The following is a 15,504-nucleotide window of genomic DNA, read 5'->3' on the forward strand; positions in this document are numbered from 1 at the left end:
GGAAAATATTGAGTTATATCTTTAATCCACTGGGAATACATTCTGTTGTCATACGAGATAAAGAGACATTAACAACCAAACCAAACCAAAAAAATCTTGAAAAAAGAAGTGAATAACTTGATCTCAGAATGAGGAAGGCTTTGTGCTTAGACACATAAATAATAGGAGAAATCAGAGGAAATTATTGAAATTTTGACCACCTTAAAGTAAAAAAAAATTCTTATATATGATAAAAACATGTTGAACAAAATTAAAAAGAAAATGGTCAATAAGAAAAAAGTATTTGCAGTATATATCACAAAGGATTTAACATCCTTACTATATAAGTAATTATAAAATTTATAAGAAAAAGATAACCACCAAAAGACAAAGCTGGGCAAAGGACATAAATAGATGACTCAAAGAAATACAAATGGCAGATAAGAAAAAAAATCAAATCTCCTTAACACTAAAAGAAATGCAAATTAAAATAATGTGACAGCATTTTACCTCTATTAAACTGCTAAGGCTGTTTAAAAGGAAAATACCCAGTGTTGGTCATGGTGCAGTGAAATCAGCAAGGTGACTGGTGATATGAATCGAGAATTTTTATTTTTATTTATTTATTTATTTTTTATTTTTTGTGAGGAAGATCAGCCCGGAGCTAACATCTGTGCCAATCCTCCTCTTTTTGCTGAGGAAGACCGGCTCTGAGCTAACATCTATTGCCAATCCTCCTCCTTTTTTTTTTTCCCAAAGCCCAAGCAGATAGTTGTATGTCATAGTTGCACATCCTTTTAGTTGCTGTATGTGGGACGCGGCCTTAGCACGGCCAGAGAAGTGCTGCGTTGGTGCGCGCCCGGGGTTCCGATCCCGAGCCGCCAGTAGTGGAGTGTGCACGCTTAACCGCTAAGCCACGGGGCTGGCCTGAGAATTTTTAAAATATTCAAACTGTGATCCAGTAATTCCATTTCAGACTTTATGCCCAGAAATAATCAGAGATGAACACCAAGATTATCAGGACATTATTAATCAAAGTGAATAATTATAAACAACCTAATAGTTAAACCTGGTAAATGATGATATATACACAAAATGGAATATTAAGCGGACATTAAAAATGTCACGTTTTGGGGCCGGCCTGGTGGCACTGTGCTTAAGTTCATGTGCTCTGCTTTGGCAGCCCAGGGTTCTCGGGTTCGAATCCCAGGTGCAGACTTACGCACTGCTCATCAAGCCATGCTGTGGCGGCATCCCATATACAAGATAGAGGAAGATTGGCAAGGGATGTTAGCTCAGGGCAGATCTTCCTCACCAAAAAAAAAGAAAAAAAAATCATGTTTTAATATAATACTTAATTTGAGGAAAATGCTCATTCCATATTTAAAAAAAAAAAAGCAGGAGAAGTAGTATGGAATAGCCCTTAAGAGCTTAGGCTCTCCAGCTAGAGACCTACATCCCAACTCTGGTTCTTCTACTTACTAGCAATGTGACCTGTAGTGAGATAGGCTACCCATCTGTGACTCAGTTTCCTTTTCTACAACCCAGGGTTAATAATGGTATCCACTTCATAGGCTATCATAAAGATTAAATAAAACAATGCACACACAGAGCCTGGCTACTGTGCTACTCCGCATACTTATAGGCCACCCTAGAAGGCAATGAATACATGTTAGCTGAACAAATATATAACCTTTCAGTTTCCCAGAATTCTAATCACAGCCTTAGATAAATTTTTCCCACAAAATGACTTCTTTGATAAAACTACTGAATTTCTGTAGGATGAAGGCAGCAATCAGCTGACAGAATCTGGTGACTGACCAAATCCAGGAATGAAAAAGAAAAAGAAGAGCCAAAAAGGAACAGAACAGCCTCCCAGGCTGGTCTCTTACTAGTCTGTCCAGCATATTGCCGCCAGACTAAACCTTCCTGCAACGAGGCGCAAAAACTCATGACGGTTGAGGCTTTCAGAATTAACTCCAAACTCTTCAGCTTTGCTCCCAGAGCTCTGTACAATTTGTTTCCATCGTTTCCACCCACCCAACCTCACTTTTGGGGCATCGTCCACACAAGTGCCTACTGTCTTATCCCCTCTCAGCATAAATCATCCCCTATATCAAAGCCTTCTCAAACTTGACCAGTGCAGACTGACCTCAAGTCTGTTTGTTTTGTTTTCACTGTAGTATACTATTCTATGTCTGTATCTTTCCCCCAAATAGATTATTAGCTTTTGTTAAGGGCAGGAATTATGCCTTTTACTTCCGTATCCTCTGTATCAATGAATACAAAAGGGTATTAGGTAAACAGTAGATACTCAGTTTCGGTGTCACTGTTATATGAAACTGGTATAAATGGTTCCTGCACATGACAAGAATAGAAAGGGAACACGGAAAGACAAAACACTGTTTGTATGCTAAGCAGAAGCTTAACCATACGAATTTATTTCCTTTATGGCTATGTTTGTGTCATTTCTTAAACAGAGAAAAATTAAAAGTCCTAACAACACAATTATAGGTGAGATTTAAAAAATCCTGCCATATAAAAATAAAAGCTAATTGTGAATATACTAATTTTTGAAGACATTAAGACTTAGTAATTAATCACCTGATTATACAGCTGTATAGCAAATGTGTCAGGTATTTCCCAAAGGAAAACAACCAAAATAACCTTTTATACTTACCACTGCAGAGTTTAGTCATTTGGGGAGATTGGTTATTATAAAACATACACATACTAAGAATAATACACGCATACTGAGAATAAGACAGTTGAGAAGGATGATTTCCAGGAGACTATTTTATAAATAAAACCACTACAACTTTTTGTTTAATATACTACCATCCTTTACACGGGACAACTGATTACTAAAAACCCCAACTTATTTCCTGGAGCAGATCAGAAGACTGTCTACACTCTTAGCGAAAAATAGCAGCCCCAAGTCCCCATGAGCTTCCATAAGCCACAGCAATTCTCAAACAGTCTAACATGAAGGTCACCTAATAACTCACCTTCAGACTCCTCAAAACAAACCATCAGATATCATTAGAAGGCAGAGAAGAGAGGAGATATCTTGTATCTTTCTCTTTTCTAGATCTTTAAATTACGAGAATGTTTTTACCCAGGAGACTGAAAAATCTAGTCCAGTATTCTGACTGTAGGGAACACTACGTGCCATTATAACAAGGGAAAGAAAGGAATTAAAAATAAGTAGTTTCTCCTGAGAATGATCAGAAAAGCTAAGGGACTTTCATTAGATGCAGGACACTAGCCAAAAAGAATACAAATTATTCACCCTTCTGGAACAAAAGTTAGGTTTAAAAAGTCAAATAAAATAACCATTTTATTCTGCTATTCCTGAAAAAATATACACCATCATCTTATCTGAGAGCTTAAGATACATCAAAGCAAAGTATCATGACCATTAATTAGCTGTGAACCAGTACCAGGCAAGTTGCAGACTACAATAAAGAATGGGGAGGAGCTGGGTGGAGAGGATGACTCAGTCTAAGAAGCAGAAAAATATTACTGACCATTTATTTCAGGGCGACCAGATACGGAAGCAGCCTTTATCTCAAGTAGCACTCACCTACTCAGTCACATGTACACACCTTTCTCTTGCCTGTTCTGTCTATTAACTTCAAAAAGAGCAGCTGAGGGGCCGGCCTGGTGGCACAGCAGTTAAGTTTGCACATTCCGCTTCGGTGGTCTGGGGTTCGCAGGTTCGGATCCTGGGCGTGGACCTACTCACCGCTCATCAAGCCATGCTAGGGTGGTGTCTCACATGGAAGAAGTAGGACCTACAACTGGGGTATACAGCTGTGTGCTTGGGCTTTGGGGAGAAAAAAAGAAAAAAAAAAAAGAGGAAGATTGGCAACAGATGTTAGCTCAGGGCCAGTCTTCCTCAAAAAAAATAAATAAATAAAAATAAAAAGAGCAGCTGAGGCTTTTTTTTTTTGAGATGTAATTAACGGGGAAATAAAACCGTATCTCTTTAAGTTAAAAAAAGTTAAGAACATCCCAGTTTTTAACAGTCCATTTCAACATTTGCTAATATTAAAAGGTACAGTTAAAACAAAACAATTATTCTAACAGCTACTTGAAAAAAATCTATTTAAGGACTTTTGAACTAGGAAATTACTAATAATTTGTAATGGCAACAGTGAAACTACCACAGAAGGAGGTGAAAGAGTTCTTTTGCTACAAATAATAAGAAAGGCTAAACTACAAGCTGGCCTGGTGGCATAATGGTTAAGTTTGCACACTCCACTTGGGCAGCCCAGGGTTTGTACATTCAGATCCTGGGCGCTGACCTACACACCACTCATCAAGCCATGCTGTGGTGGCATCCCATATATAAAGTAGAGGAGGAGTGGCAACAGATGTTAGCTCAGGGCCAATCTCCCTGACCAAAAAAAAAAAAAGGGAAGGCTAATCTAATAATTCTTTCATCAAAAGATACCCAATGCTGGGTACAGAGAGGTGAATTTCCCTTTGAACTACTTGAAGAAAAAATCCTAACTGCACAGGTCTGGGATCTCAGGGAGCTCCTCATCTGGCAGGGAGACAGAAAGAGCAACAGATTGCAGCTATATAGTATGATGAGTGCTGTAACAAGCATTAACATGCTTCCCACCACACATGCACAAAGGATGGCTTAAGAGGGTGAAGGAGGGCTTCAAGGAGAGGAACTGCTAAAGCTGGATCTTAAAGGATGAGATGCACCTTGCCAGGCAAACTCAAGTAGAGAGGAGCATTCTAGCAGAGGCAACAGTATATGTGAAAACTTAAATATGTATGGAATTAGACAAATTTTGTGCAAAAATATGCAACATAACCGAGTGAAACTGTACTAAACCATCCCAAATTTATTACTGCGACCTGGTTTCAGAGGCCATGTTCTAGCCCCTCATTATGTAGCCTGTTTATTTCACTTACTGAACATTTATACATGAAACAAGACAAAGCTTATCTGGGAGTCAATATGCTAGTGCTAGAGTAGTGACTGGAGGCTGCCTCCCAACCACATGCTGTCCCTTTCTGCTTTCTACAGCCTGAATGACACTTTTGCTGGCATACAGCAACCTACTGCTTCACTTCTCCTTGTTCTCCCCAGGGTGCCTATGTCAGGGACCACCAGATCCCTCCTTGTCCTGCTCCAGGCCCATATCCCTGAAAGCAGCTTAGAGTGACACTGTCTTTGGAGCAGTCCTACAATCTTTCATCACTGGGAATATGAGAAAGGCTAGGGATCTATGGCAAGTCTATCACCGTGAATAAATGAGTGTGTTATAAAAAGGAATAAATTATATACACATAATGTAGAATTTACAGAATATCTAACAGGCACATCTATGGATTTTGGGGCAGATTCTACCTGAGCAGTGGTTCCCAAACCCGGTTGATATCAGAATCACTTGGTCAGCTTTAAAATACACAGATCCCAGAGATTCTGATTCAGTAGGTCTAGGGTGGGAGTGACCATATTTCAAAAGGTCTCCAGGTGATTCTGATATAGAATCTCTGCTGACGATGGCTTGGAAGCGACTGACCTAAAATACAATAGTAAATTCACTCTAAATACGAGTCTACATAAATTTAAGCTACTCAAATACCCATAGTTTTCTACTATGAGAAGTTTTGATTCATTCTTCAGTACAAAGAATTGGTTTATTTAGATAAGTATCTACAAAGCCTACCTCAAAACTAATATGATTCCCATATAAGCAATAATGGAATGTATGACTCAAGAAGGAAGTCCTCAAGTTTCACCTCTATCATGTGTACCATCAGTGTCAAAAGATCTCTCTAGATGGTATGGACCAACAACACATGACAGAAGGAAACAAGGAAAAAAAAAGAGAAATAGACATACATAACAGAGCAAACTCATGTCTTTGCAACGTGTCTCAGTGACCAGGTGGCCAGTGCTCTATGATCTCTATAAATAACCCAGTACTCACTCATGAAGGCTACTTGGTAGAACCAAGACCATTTTTATTTGGTAAATGAGGTCTCCTAAAAGTTCAATGTTAAATCAGAAGCTAACAGCTTAAATTTAACAATGCACACTTGTATCAAAGGCATAACAATGGTAATAATAAATGGCAATGTAATGTCTTTGAACAAAGATCAAGAAATAGTTGCAGTCAAAAAAAGAGTAAGACATCCTTGGTGAGTAAATAGTATAATAGCATAAAATATGGATAACAGTCAAAGTGTTATTCAGTAGACAGAAAGAACAAAAGAAATGTGAAAAACAGAAAAAAGATATTACGTGTATAAGGACACAGACGTACAGAAGTTTAAACAAGAGAAACAAAATGCTACTTTGAACTAAGATTATGAAAACAAGTAATCTGTCAAGTTGGTTACTCTTTAGAAATATGGAAACAAACGTAGGAAAGAAGGAAATACAAGCAATAGCTTAACCAAGAAACTGAGGGGAGAATGATATATTTATAAATACCCAAAAGACACAACAAGGAGAGGAGAAGAAGCAAACAAAGACCTTGTCTGATGAGGTGCCAGAAAGAAAAAAATACTATAAATTTATTCCCAAGAGGAAACCAAGTGACTATTTTTATAGTCTCAACATACAGGTACAACAAAATATTTTAAATAGGAATAGAAACTCATAAGAAACAAATAAAACAGAAACACAAGAAATACTAAAAACAATTGGGGTATCTTCTATTAATAAATAATAGTTCTGTATCATACCTCTGTGAATGTAAAATACCTCGTACCTGCTTTACGATATATGATATTACTATGCTGTGCCAGAGTTTTGTTATACCAGAGTTTATCTAAACAAATACAAAGTAGTGTGCTGAAATAATGTAGAACTTTCGGTAGCCCAACTGGACTATATTAAAAATAGAGGGGCCAGCCCAGTGGTGTAGTGGTTAAGTTCACGCGATCCGCTTCAGCGGCCCAGGGTTCGCAGGTTTGGATCCCCGGTGTGGACGTACACACTGCTCATCCAGCCATGCTGTGGCGGCATCCCATATACAAAATAGAGGAAGATAGGCACAGATGTTAGCTCAGGGCTGATCTTCCTCACCAACCAACCAATCAATCAATCAAAAATAAAAATAAAAAATAGAGGTGCTAACCAACACTGGCCTCCAAGGATGGTCTGTTCTTACCACAGAGAAATTACTGGAGGATTCTGAAAAAGTCCTGGGTTATACAGAAAGAGATGAATAATAAGCTCAAAATCCTAAGAGCCCTGGTATTAGATACCAAACTTTAGTATTAGAGGCAGCCACAGCCTAGTAATGCATTTGCATTGTATACATGGACAAATTTTAAGTTGGTGACAATATTAAAAAACACTGACAACTACATACTGAAAACCTCATGTGTGCCAGTGCACAGGTGTACTATACTCGAGAGCAGTAACGTACAGTCTCCACATTGTTTTTCTAGAGATATACACTGATGTATGTTTCTCTGTCAAAAGAGATCTAAAAAAACCAAATATATATCAAATAATTCGCTGAAGAACCAAATGCAGCAGGATATTCTATGAAACCCAGAGACTATTCAGAGCCAGTCTGGGGAAGAATAAAAAAAGGCAGAAGTGCTTGTCTTACATCCACGACCAGGGTAAATCATTTTGCCTCTTAGCTTTCTTATCTGTAAAATGAGAGGATTGCCAGATGACTTAAAATTTCGTTTGGCTTTAACATCCTAAACTTCTTTTGGGTTATCAATTAGATCCATCCTTATAAGTAAGAAGGGAACAAGTACCACTATTTTCCAGCTAAAAAAATCAGACAGGAAATTGTACAAAAGGATAGAGCAAAAGATGGTTCTCTAGCTTTGCAGCCCCCTTGTCTGTAAATCAGGCAGAAGTCTCTGAAACCTATTTAGATGCAGATGGCTAACGCACACCACTTTACTGAGTGGCATTTACATCTGAAGTCTAAGAAATTTAAAGAGGAATCCCTGCAGCAGGCAAAAATGCCACGAACATAAGATACAATCTACCAGACTGGCTCCTTCCTCCCTCCATTAGGATATGTTTTAAACTAGAAAGGCTGCTCAAAGTCAGGGTATAATCATTGTCTACATAACTCTCTTCCCTCCCCACTGCAAACAGAGCATCACGATATCTGCTCTTTTCTTCAAAAGCTCTCACCCATCTAGGACATTTTAGGACTTTATTTCCTCCTTCCCTGTTGGGGAAGCTAGTATATCACCTACCTCTTTCAAAAATAAGAAATAGAGGATTTAATTTCAGTGTGAAAAATGCTTAGAGCTACAGCTATATACAGTCATGCACTGCTTAACCAGGACATGTTCTGAGAAACGCGTCAGGTGATTTTATCGTTGTGTGAACATCACAGAGTGTACTTACACAAACCTAGATGGTACAGCCTACTACAAATGGTACTGATCTTATGGGACCACTGTCGTATATACGGTCCACCGTTGACTGAAACATCGTTATGGGGCTGTACCAAGAACAGTCGAGAACAGGATCAAAAAAGAATTCTGAATAGATAAAACAGACATCTCAAAATCTATGCACTCAAATTTACAATTAACTTGGCTTTCACTTGAAGTCAGTTTACTCTTATTTTAGAAATAATTCAAACACTGGGGAATAGGAGAAGAGATGAAGTACTAGAGGCAAAAAGCTAAGGCCAACAACAAGAGACAGCTCTTCCCAAAGCAACAGGTTAGAAAACTTAACATCAAGCAATAAGGAAGTACATTCCTAGTAGGCTGAAGTCACATAGGGTATCTAACAGGGAAAATGTTCATAACATATAACATGAAGAAAGGTTACAAAAGAGGATGTAGGATAGGATTTTACCCTAGTTTAACAAAACAAAACAAAATAAGACAAACAGCAATTCTGGTGAGATCCCCTACCTTAAGTCAGGCGGGCATTACACCTTGCCTGGACCAGTGCAATGGCCTTCTAACTAGTTTCCCTGCTTCCCCTCTTGCTCCTTTACCACCCGTTTTTCACAGTGGCCACAGATTTATAACATGTAAATTCATTATCAGCAAGGAGACGTCCCTTCTGAAACCTCCTATGGGAAAACTCTTAGGCTGAAGTCTAAAACCCTTTCACCTGGCCTACTGGGTCCTTCAGGGCCCTATCAGCAGATCTGCATTCAGCCTCATACACTCTGCTCTAATCATACTGAACTAATTTCAGTAGCCAGAACATTCTAGCTTTCTCTTCTCCTGTCTCTGGGCCTTTGTACATGCCATTCCCTCTTCTAGGAATACACAAGCAATTCAACTTCTATGAATTTATCCTACAGATACACTAGTACATGTGCCCAAAGAGCTATATGCAAGAAGGATAACTACTAGAACATCCTTCTCTAACAGCAAAAGATTAAAAACAACTCATTGTCCAGAACAATGCATACAGTATGCTACCATTTGTGTTTTTTAAAAAAGATGACATTTTGTTTTTAAAACTGTATTATATGTGTACATTCCCAGTTACAAAAGCACAGAAAAAAAACCCAACAAAGAACATATCGAACTATTAATAGTGTTTACCCCTGGGGAAAGAAAGTAAAAGGATTCTTTAGGTTCTAGTATAATTCTACAATTTACTAGACTCTTCCAAAGAATGAAACTAAACATTACTCAGATGATACAAAAAAAAGTTTAAGACCAAATAAGCAAAGTTGTAAGAATTGCCTCTACATGGGCCAGCCCCGTGGCTTAGTGGTTAAGTGCAGCGTGCTCCACTGCTGGCGGCCTGGGTTCGGATCCCTGGCATGCACCAACACACCGCTTCTCTGGCCATGCTGAGGCCGCCGCCCACATGCAGCAACTAGAAGGATGTGCAGCTATGACCTACAACTATCTGCTGGGGCTTTGGGGGAAAAAATAAATAAATAAAATTAAAAAAAAAAAAAAAAGAATTGCCTCTACAACTTCAATTCCTTCTAACACTCGGGCAGACACATGGCTGCCAGTACCCTCTCCTCCTGCCTGCACCTCTGCAAGAGAGTTCTAGCAAGGCTCTTGAATCCACTCAAGAAGTCTAGACTTTACTGCCAGAGTAAACGAGGCAACTCCTTTTATTATTTCATTATATTTATCAGAAAGCTTCAATAATACTTTCTACTGTATTAGTTTCCTTTTTCCCTTTAAAAACTATACAACATAGATTGTATAAGAGAACAGATTGGTGGTTGCAAGAGGCGGGGGATGGAGGGTGGAAGAAATGGGTGAAGAGGGTACAAACTTATTTAAAAAACAGAATCTAACTGTGTTACAAATGTATGACATAACTTCATTGAAGGGAGTACGGGGAAATTTACCTAAGTAACTTAGGAAATGAGTAGAGACTATAAGACTAAGGACTAAAGGAACTATACATAACACCTGTACTGTAGTTAATAAAGTTAAGAGTACAGGTCAAGAGGGGCCAGCCCCGTGGCACAGCGGTTAAGTGCTCATGCTCCACTGCTGGCGGCCTGGTTTGGATCCCGGGTGCACGCCGATGCACCTCTTGTCAGGCCATGCTGTGGCGGCATCCCATATAAAGTAGAGGAAGATGGGCACGGATGTTTAGCCAGGGCCAGTCTTCCTCAGCAAAAAGAGGAGGGAGGACTGGCATCCCATGTTAGCGCAGGGCTGATCTTCCTCACACACAAAAAAAAAGAGTACAGGTTAACAATTCTGATACCATTATACATGTCTACTGGGACTGAGCAAATAAGCAAAGAGATGATGAATAGTGGTAAAAAAAGAAGAGACAAAAATTTAGAAAAAGAGAAATAAGTATACCTCAAGTCATTCCTTTGTGCTGTGCCAAAGATAAAACAAAGCCTAGCTCTTTCCATATGGTCACATTCTGCTATACTTTTTGTACTTGATCTTCCCTCTCTGCATTGTAGTATTCCCTACTTAACCTACTAAATTAATTTGTACTCCTCCAAAAAAAAAAACAAAGAAACATAATCTCTCCCAGAAAGCTTGGCTCTGGCAAGGGAAATTCAAGCTTTCAATAACATTGCTTCAGCTAAAAGTTTATAGATTAATTCAGGTAGTAATGTATTTCTCGGTTCTCAGCCATAACTGCTCTCCCCAAAATAAGAAAAAAAAATTATATAGGAGAAAACTCAGATAAGCAAGAATATAAACCTACAGGTTTTATATAAACATTTTGGTTTATATCCATAGTTCCCTCCCCATATATATACATATTTACTCTCACACAAGAGATCATATTGTACATACTATTTGATAATCTGCTTTACGCAGTATGTCTTAAATATCTCTCCATTTCAGTATATTTCTATACATAAGGTAATGGTTTCATGACATTCTATTATACAGACATATCATAATTTACTCAGTCCCCTATTGCTGAATACCGCTATTCTCAATTTTGGTAATTCTGCTTTACTTAATTGAAAAGAAAAAAAGGAAAAAATCTAATTGCATTATAAAAAACTGTGTTATACAAACTATAGAAAACCAAGAAAAGTCATCCTAAACCTAACCACCCTTGCACTACTAGTTTTTTATTTTGTTTGACTGGTGTTTTGATGTCTGCCTGTTTAGTCTTTTTTCCTAGGCATTCAAACAATTACTTACTGAGCTCTTGCTATGTGCCAGGTTTTTGTTTGGGTTTTTCTTTGCTTCTATTCCATAACAATTTATTTTTTTGTACTATATTTCTTAAAAAACCTTCTCATAAGCATTTTGCTGGTTAGTAGTCTTCCCAATCAGCTTTTCTTAGTGGTTGTTGAACATCACTCCCAACAAGGGATGTGACCCTGTTTATTTATCCATTTCTCTACCGATCAACAGTTTTTCTCATTAATCTAATTTCTTCATCCACAAAGTCTCAATTTAGTTCACTTATCTTTTGTATTGTCTAGTGGTCATCACTGTTCAGTTTAATGCAAAATATATACAATGACCAACTACTGCTAAAGTCTAAAGATCATCGCCTTACCTCTATATAGCACATTATAGTCACAGTTACAAATACATATATATCCCCCTAACAATATTTCACTTAACTGCATAAGCCTATAACAAGGTAGATGCGTCATTTTACAAATGAGGAAAGGAAAGCACAAGGGAGTCACCCCTAATGGACTTTCCCAAGGCCATATAGCATCAAGCTGCACGGCTAAGCCTTGGTGCCCTAAGAGGATTAAAATCAAATTTTATGCTTCTTTTGTATTTCCTGATACACCTGGATCAGGGTCTCTCCTCCAGAAAGCCCCACCCAACGTCTTTCACCAACTCCTGTAACTGACCATGCCCCCCTGCACCCTGAACACACTTTTATCAGAGCACCACCAACACTTATTTACAGATCTCTTGCCCCATATTCTTCTTAAGACCCTCAGGAAAAGGATCATCTTTGAATCCCCAGTACCTAATGCAATGCCTGGCACAAAGTAGAAAGGCAAGTCTTCAAAGTATGGAAGGAGCACATTAAAAGTGTCCAATAAATACTGCAGATATTTAGACCACATCTAAATACCCAATTGATCCAATTGACAATATTTCAATGAAAGTTACACTTCAGTCTCTCTAGAACCAATTAGGTTCAAATATAAAACCTGTATTCAAAGAGTAGGCATTATCAATACAGAAAATGTAATTCTTAAGTGCCACTTACATTAAAGACAATACGCTAGTAACAATACTTAGTAACTGTAAAACACAGAAAATAGTTAAGAACAGATGCTTTCAAATAATTATCTTAGGAGTCACAGGGTCCACGGCTTAGGATTCAGCCATTTTATTATGACTTTGACTACTTAAAAACTTGGAGAGGGGAGGTTAACAAAAATCAATAGAGATTTTATTTATTTATTTTTTCCCCCAAAGCCCCAGTAGATAGTTGTATGTCATAGCTGCACATCCTTCCAGTTGCTGTATGTGGGACTCGGCCCCAGGATGAACGGAGAAGTGGTGCCTCGGTGCGCACCCGGGATCCAAACCCGGGCCGCCAGCATCGGAGCGCGTGCACTTAACCACCAAGCCACAGGGCCGGCCCACAAAAATCAATAGAAATTGTTAATTATGCTTGAGTTAATGTGACATTTGTTTTCAAAATTCTGTTTTATAGAATTTACAGTTTTAGATCTGATTTTTCTCACTGCTTCCTCTTCTCTTTGAAATTATAATTCTTATATCATTGGAATGGTCTTGATGACAATATTTCTGACTTGGTCCAGCCATCTAGAACTGCCTAGCTATCTGTGCAGAGCTCTTGTGCATATTGAGCATGTGTAGGGACATGCATGCAACCAAACAAGCACCATTTAATACAATTTAACTTCTATATTCCACAGTATGATACTACAGGGGACAAAGCAAGGAGCTGTTCTATAGCTCAAAAGTATTGCTTCTCAAATGTTTCCACCGTAGTACCTACACAAAGAGTGCTTCCCACTCCCAGGCACTCATGCCCCATTTTTTTGAAGACCTGTGTTATCTTAGACAGTCATACAGAGTTCACATTCTGCTCCTAAAATATATATTTAATGTAAAAATTTTAAAATTACTTACCAGCTAAATAACTTAACTTGCTGCCTCCTCAATGAGCACAACTGAAGCTCCAAGATGGGTCATGTCTATCTTGTGGCTTCAAGAACCCAGGAATCATAGCACTTTGTATCCTAACGGTATTCACATCCCAGTTTGAGAAACAGGGATCTAAACAATTAAAACTAGCCATAACACTTAAAAGTGACCAACAGGTTCCTACAACCCCATTCCCCAAACTCTTTTTTTTTTTTAAAGATTTTATTTAGGGCCGGCCCCGTGGCTTGGTGGTTAAGTGAGCGCGCTCCACTGCTGGCGACCCGGGTTCGGATCCCGGGCTCGCACCGACGCGCTGCTTCTCTGGCCATGCTGGGGCCGCGTCCCACATGCAGCAACTGGAAGGATGTGCAGCTATGACACACAACTATCTACTGGGGCTTTGGGGGGAAAAATAAATAAATAAAACCTTTAAAAAAAAAAAAAAAAAAAGATTTTATTTATTTATTTTTCCCCCCCAAAGCCCCAGTAGATAGTTGTGTGTCATAGCTGCACATCCTTCCAGTTGCTGCATGTGGGACGCGGCCCCAGCATGGCCGGAGAAGTGGTGCGCGCCCGGGATCCAAACCCGGGCCGCCAGCAGCGGAGCGCATGCACTTAACCGCTAAGCCACAGGGCCGGCACTCCCCAAACTCTTAAGGCTAGTTTTCTCAACAGCTTTTCAGAACAGTATTGTTTCTCTTTTCAGCAGCTTATTAGTATGCACTGTGTCAACACTCCTAAAAGAACCTGCAGGGCACGAGTTATTTCTGGAGCAACAGAATAATAGCACCTAGACCTTCCCATCTATCGAGGTACCAAGCTGTCCATTTGGAAAACAGAGATTTGAAAAATAGTAGAGCTTTTACTCCTGTTCCTTCCTCTTCTCTATGTACTCCAGGCTCAGGGTGTAAGAAAAATCTTAGTAGTCACTTAGAGGAATCATTCATATAAATTTATCTAATCTCAGCACTTGTAATTCCCACCTCTATATTCCTTTTTGCCATTACACAAATGCAATTAAACTATTTTCACATGTTCTAGGAGATAAGAAAGATGTGCTCGCTGGTAGCCTGAAAAAAGATAATTTTCACACCGAGAACTCTACTTCGTTGTTTACGAGATCCCAAAGCCTGCCAGAGCCCAACATTTATGAGAGGCCTGTTTCAAGTTCCCTATGATGTCCATTATATTTTATAGCAGAAATTGTAGGCTAAAGTAAATTTTAAGTGCTTTCAAATGCTTAAAAAAATATATTGATGATGACTATAACAACCTGATGCAAACGTGGGTCATCAGCTAGGCTAACTCAAATTAATTAAGACAATTTTTATCCAGGATACCAGCTTGCCAAGAACAGGACTCCATGTATTCCTCATCAAAATTACAAATTACCACAGGTCATGGACTTTTGAGGTCATTTGCAAGAGTCAAAATATACATTCCAAGGGTTTCTACAGAAAACCAGCCACCATTTCCTGAGGTCTTTCTATGCACATGCTCAGAATGGTATCTAATGCTTTATACACATTCTCATCAACTCCGAAAATAGCCTCTATAATCGGTGTTATTCTCTCACAAACGAGGACTGTACGAGTAGAAAGGTTCAGTAACTTGCTCAGTGTCACCCAGCTAGTATATGGCAGTGCAGTTTCAAACCAAGGACTCTGACTATAAAGCCTGTATGCCCTCAATTACCCACCATCCTGCATCTCCTATACCCAAGAATGATCCAGCAAATCCTCCAACCCCAGGAGGGTTTTATTACTCCTATTTTTAAGACCAAGAAATGGAAACAGCATTTACCTCTCCGTGGCTGCAAAGTCAGTTTGAGGAGGGAAAACAGAACCCAGCTCTCAAGCCCCGGATCAGCAATCTGTCCACTAGTGCATCTTGTTCTTTGGCCCCAGGTCCGTGATCATTCTAAAATAGAAGCACAAATCATTTTATGAACACTAAACACACAAGTGCATATATAGCATGAAA

The 15,504-nt window shown here is 38.9% G+C and overlaps 1 protein-coding gene across 5 annotated transcripts in view; it reads right to left on the reverse strand.

Moving 5' to 3' along the window:
• Positions 1 to 15,504, reverse strand: part of CTCF (CCCTC-binding factor) — a 48,034-nt gene that overhangs the window by 28,328 nt on the left and 4,202 nt on the right. For 3 of the 5 annotated variants that reach the window (XM_087420103.1, XM_087420101.1, XM_087420102.1), the window contains exons 2-3: positions 15,325 to 15,441; positions 3,588 to 3,808 (exon numbers count right to left, since the gene is read on the reverse strand). In XM_087420103.1, the coding sequence (XP_087276229.1) occupies positions 3,588 to 3,671 (84 nt within the window). In that variant the 5' untranslated portion in view covers positions 3,672 to 3,808; positions 15,325 to 15,441. Of the gene's footprint in view, positions 1 to 3,587; positions 3,809 to 13,506; positions 13,617 to 15,324; positions 15,442 to 15,504 lie in introns of all 5 variants that reach the window. The other 2 variants (XM_087420104.1, XM_004431731.3) reach the window with 2 other exon arrangements.

This window comes from Ceratotherium simum, chromosome 30 (genome assembly GCF_057802395.1).
Source record: "Ceratotherium simum simum isolate JZ-2026a chromosome 30, ASM5780239v1, whole genome shotgun sequence".
Classification (NCBI taxonomy): Eukaryota; Metazoa; Chordata; class Mammalia; order Perissodactyla; family Rhinocerotidae; genus Ceratotherium; species Ceratotherium simum.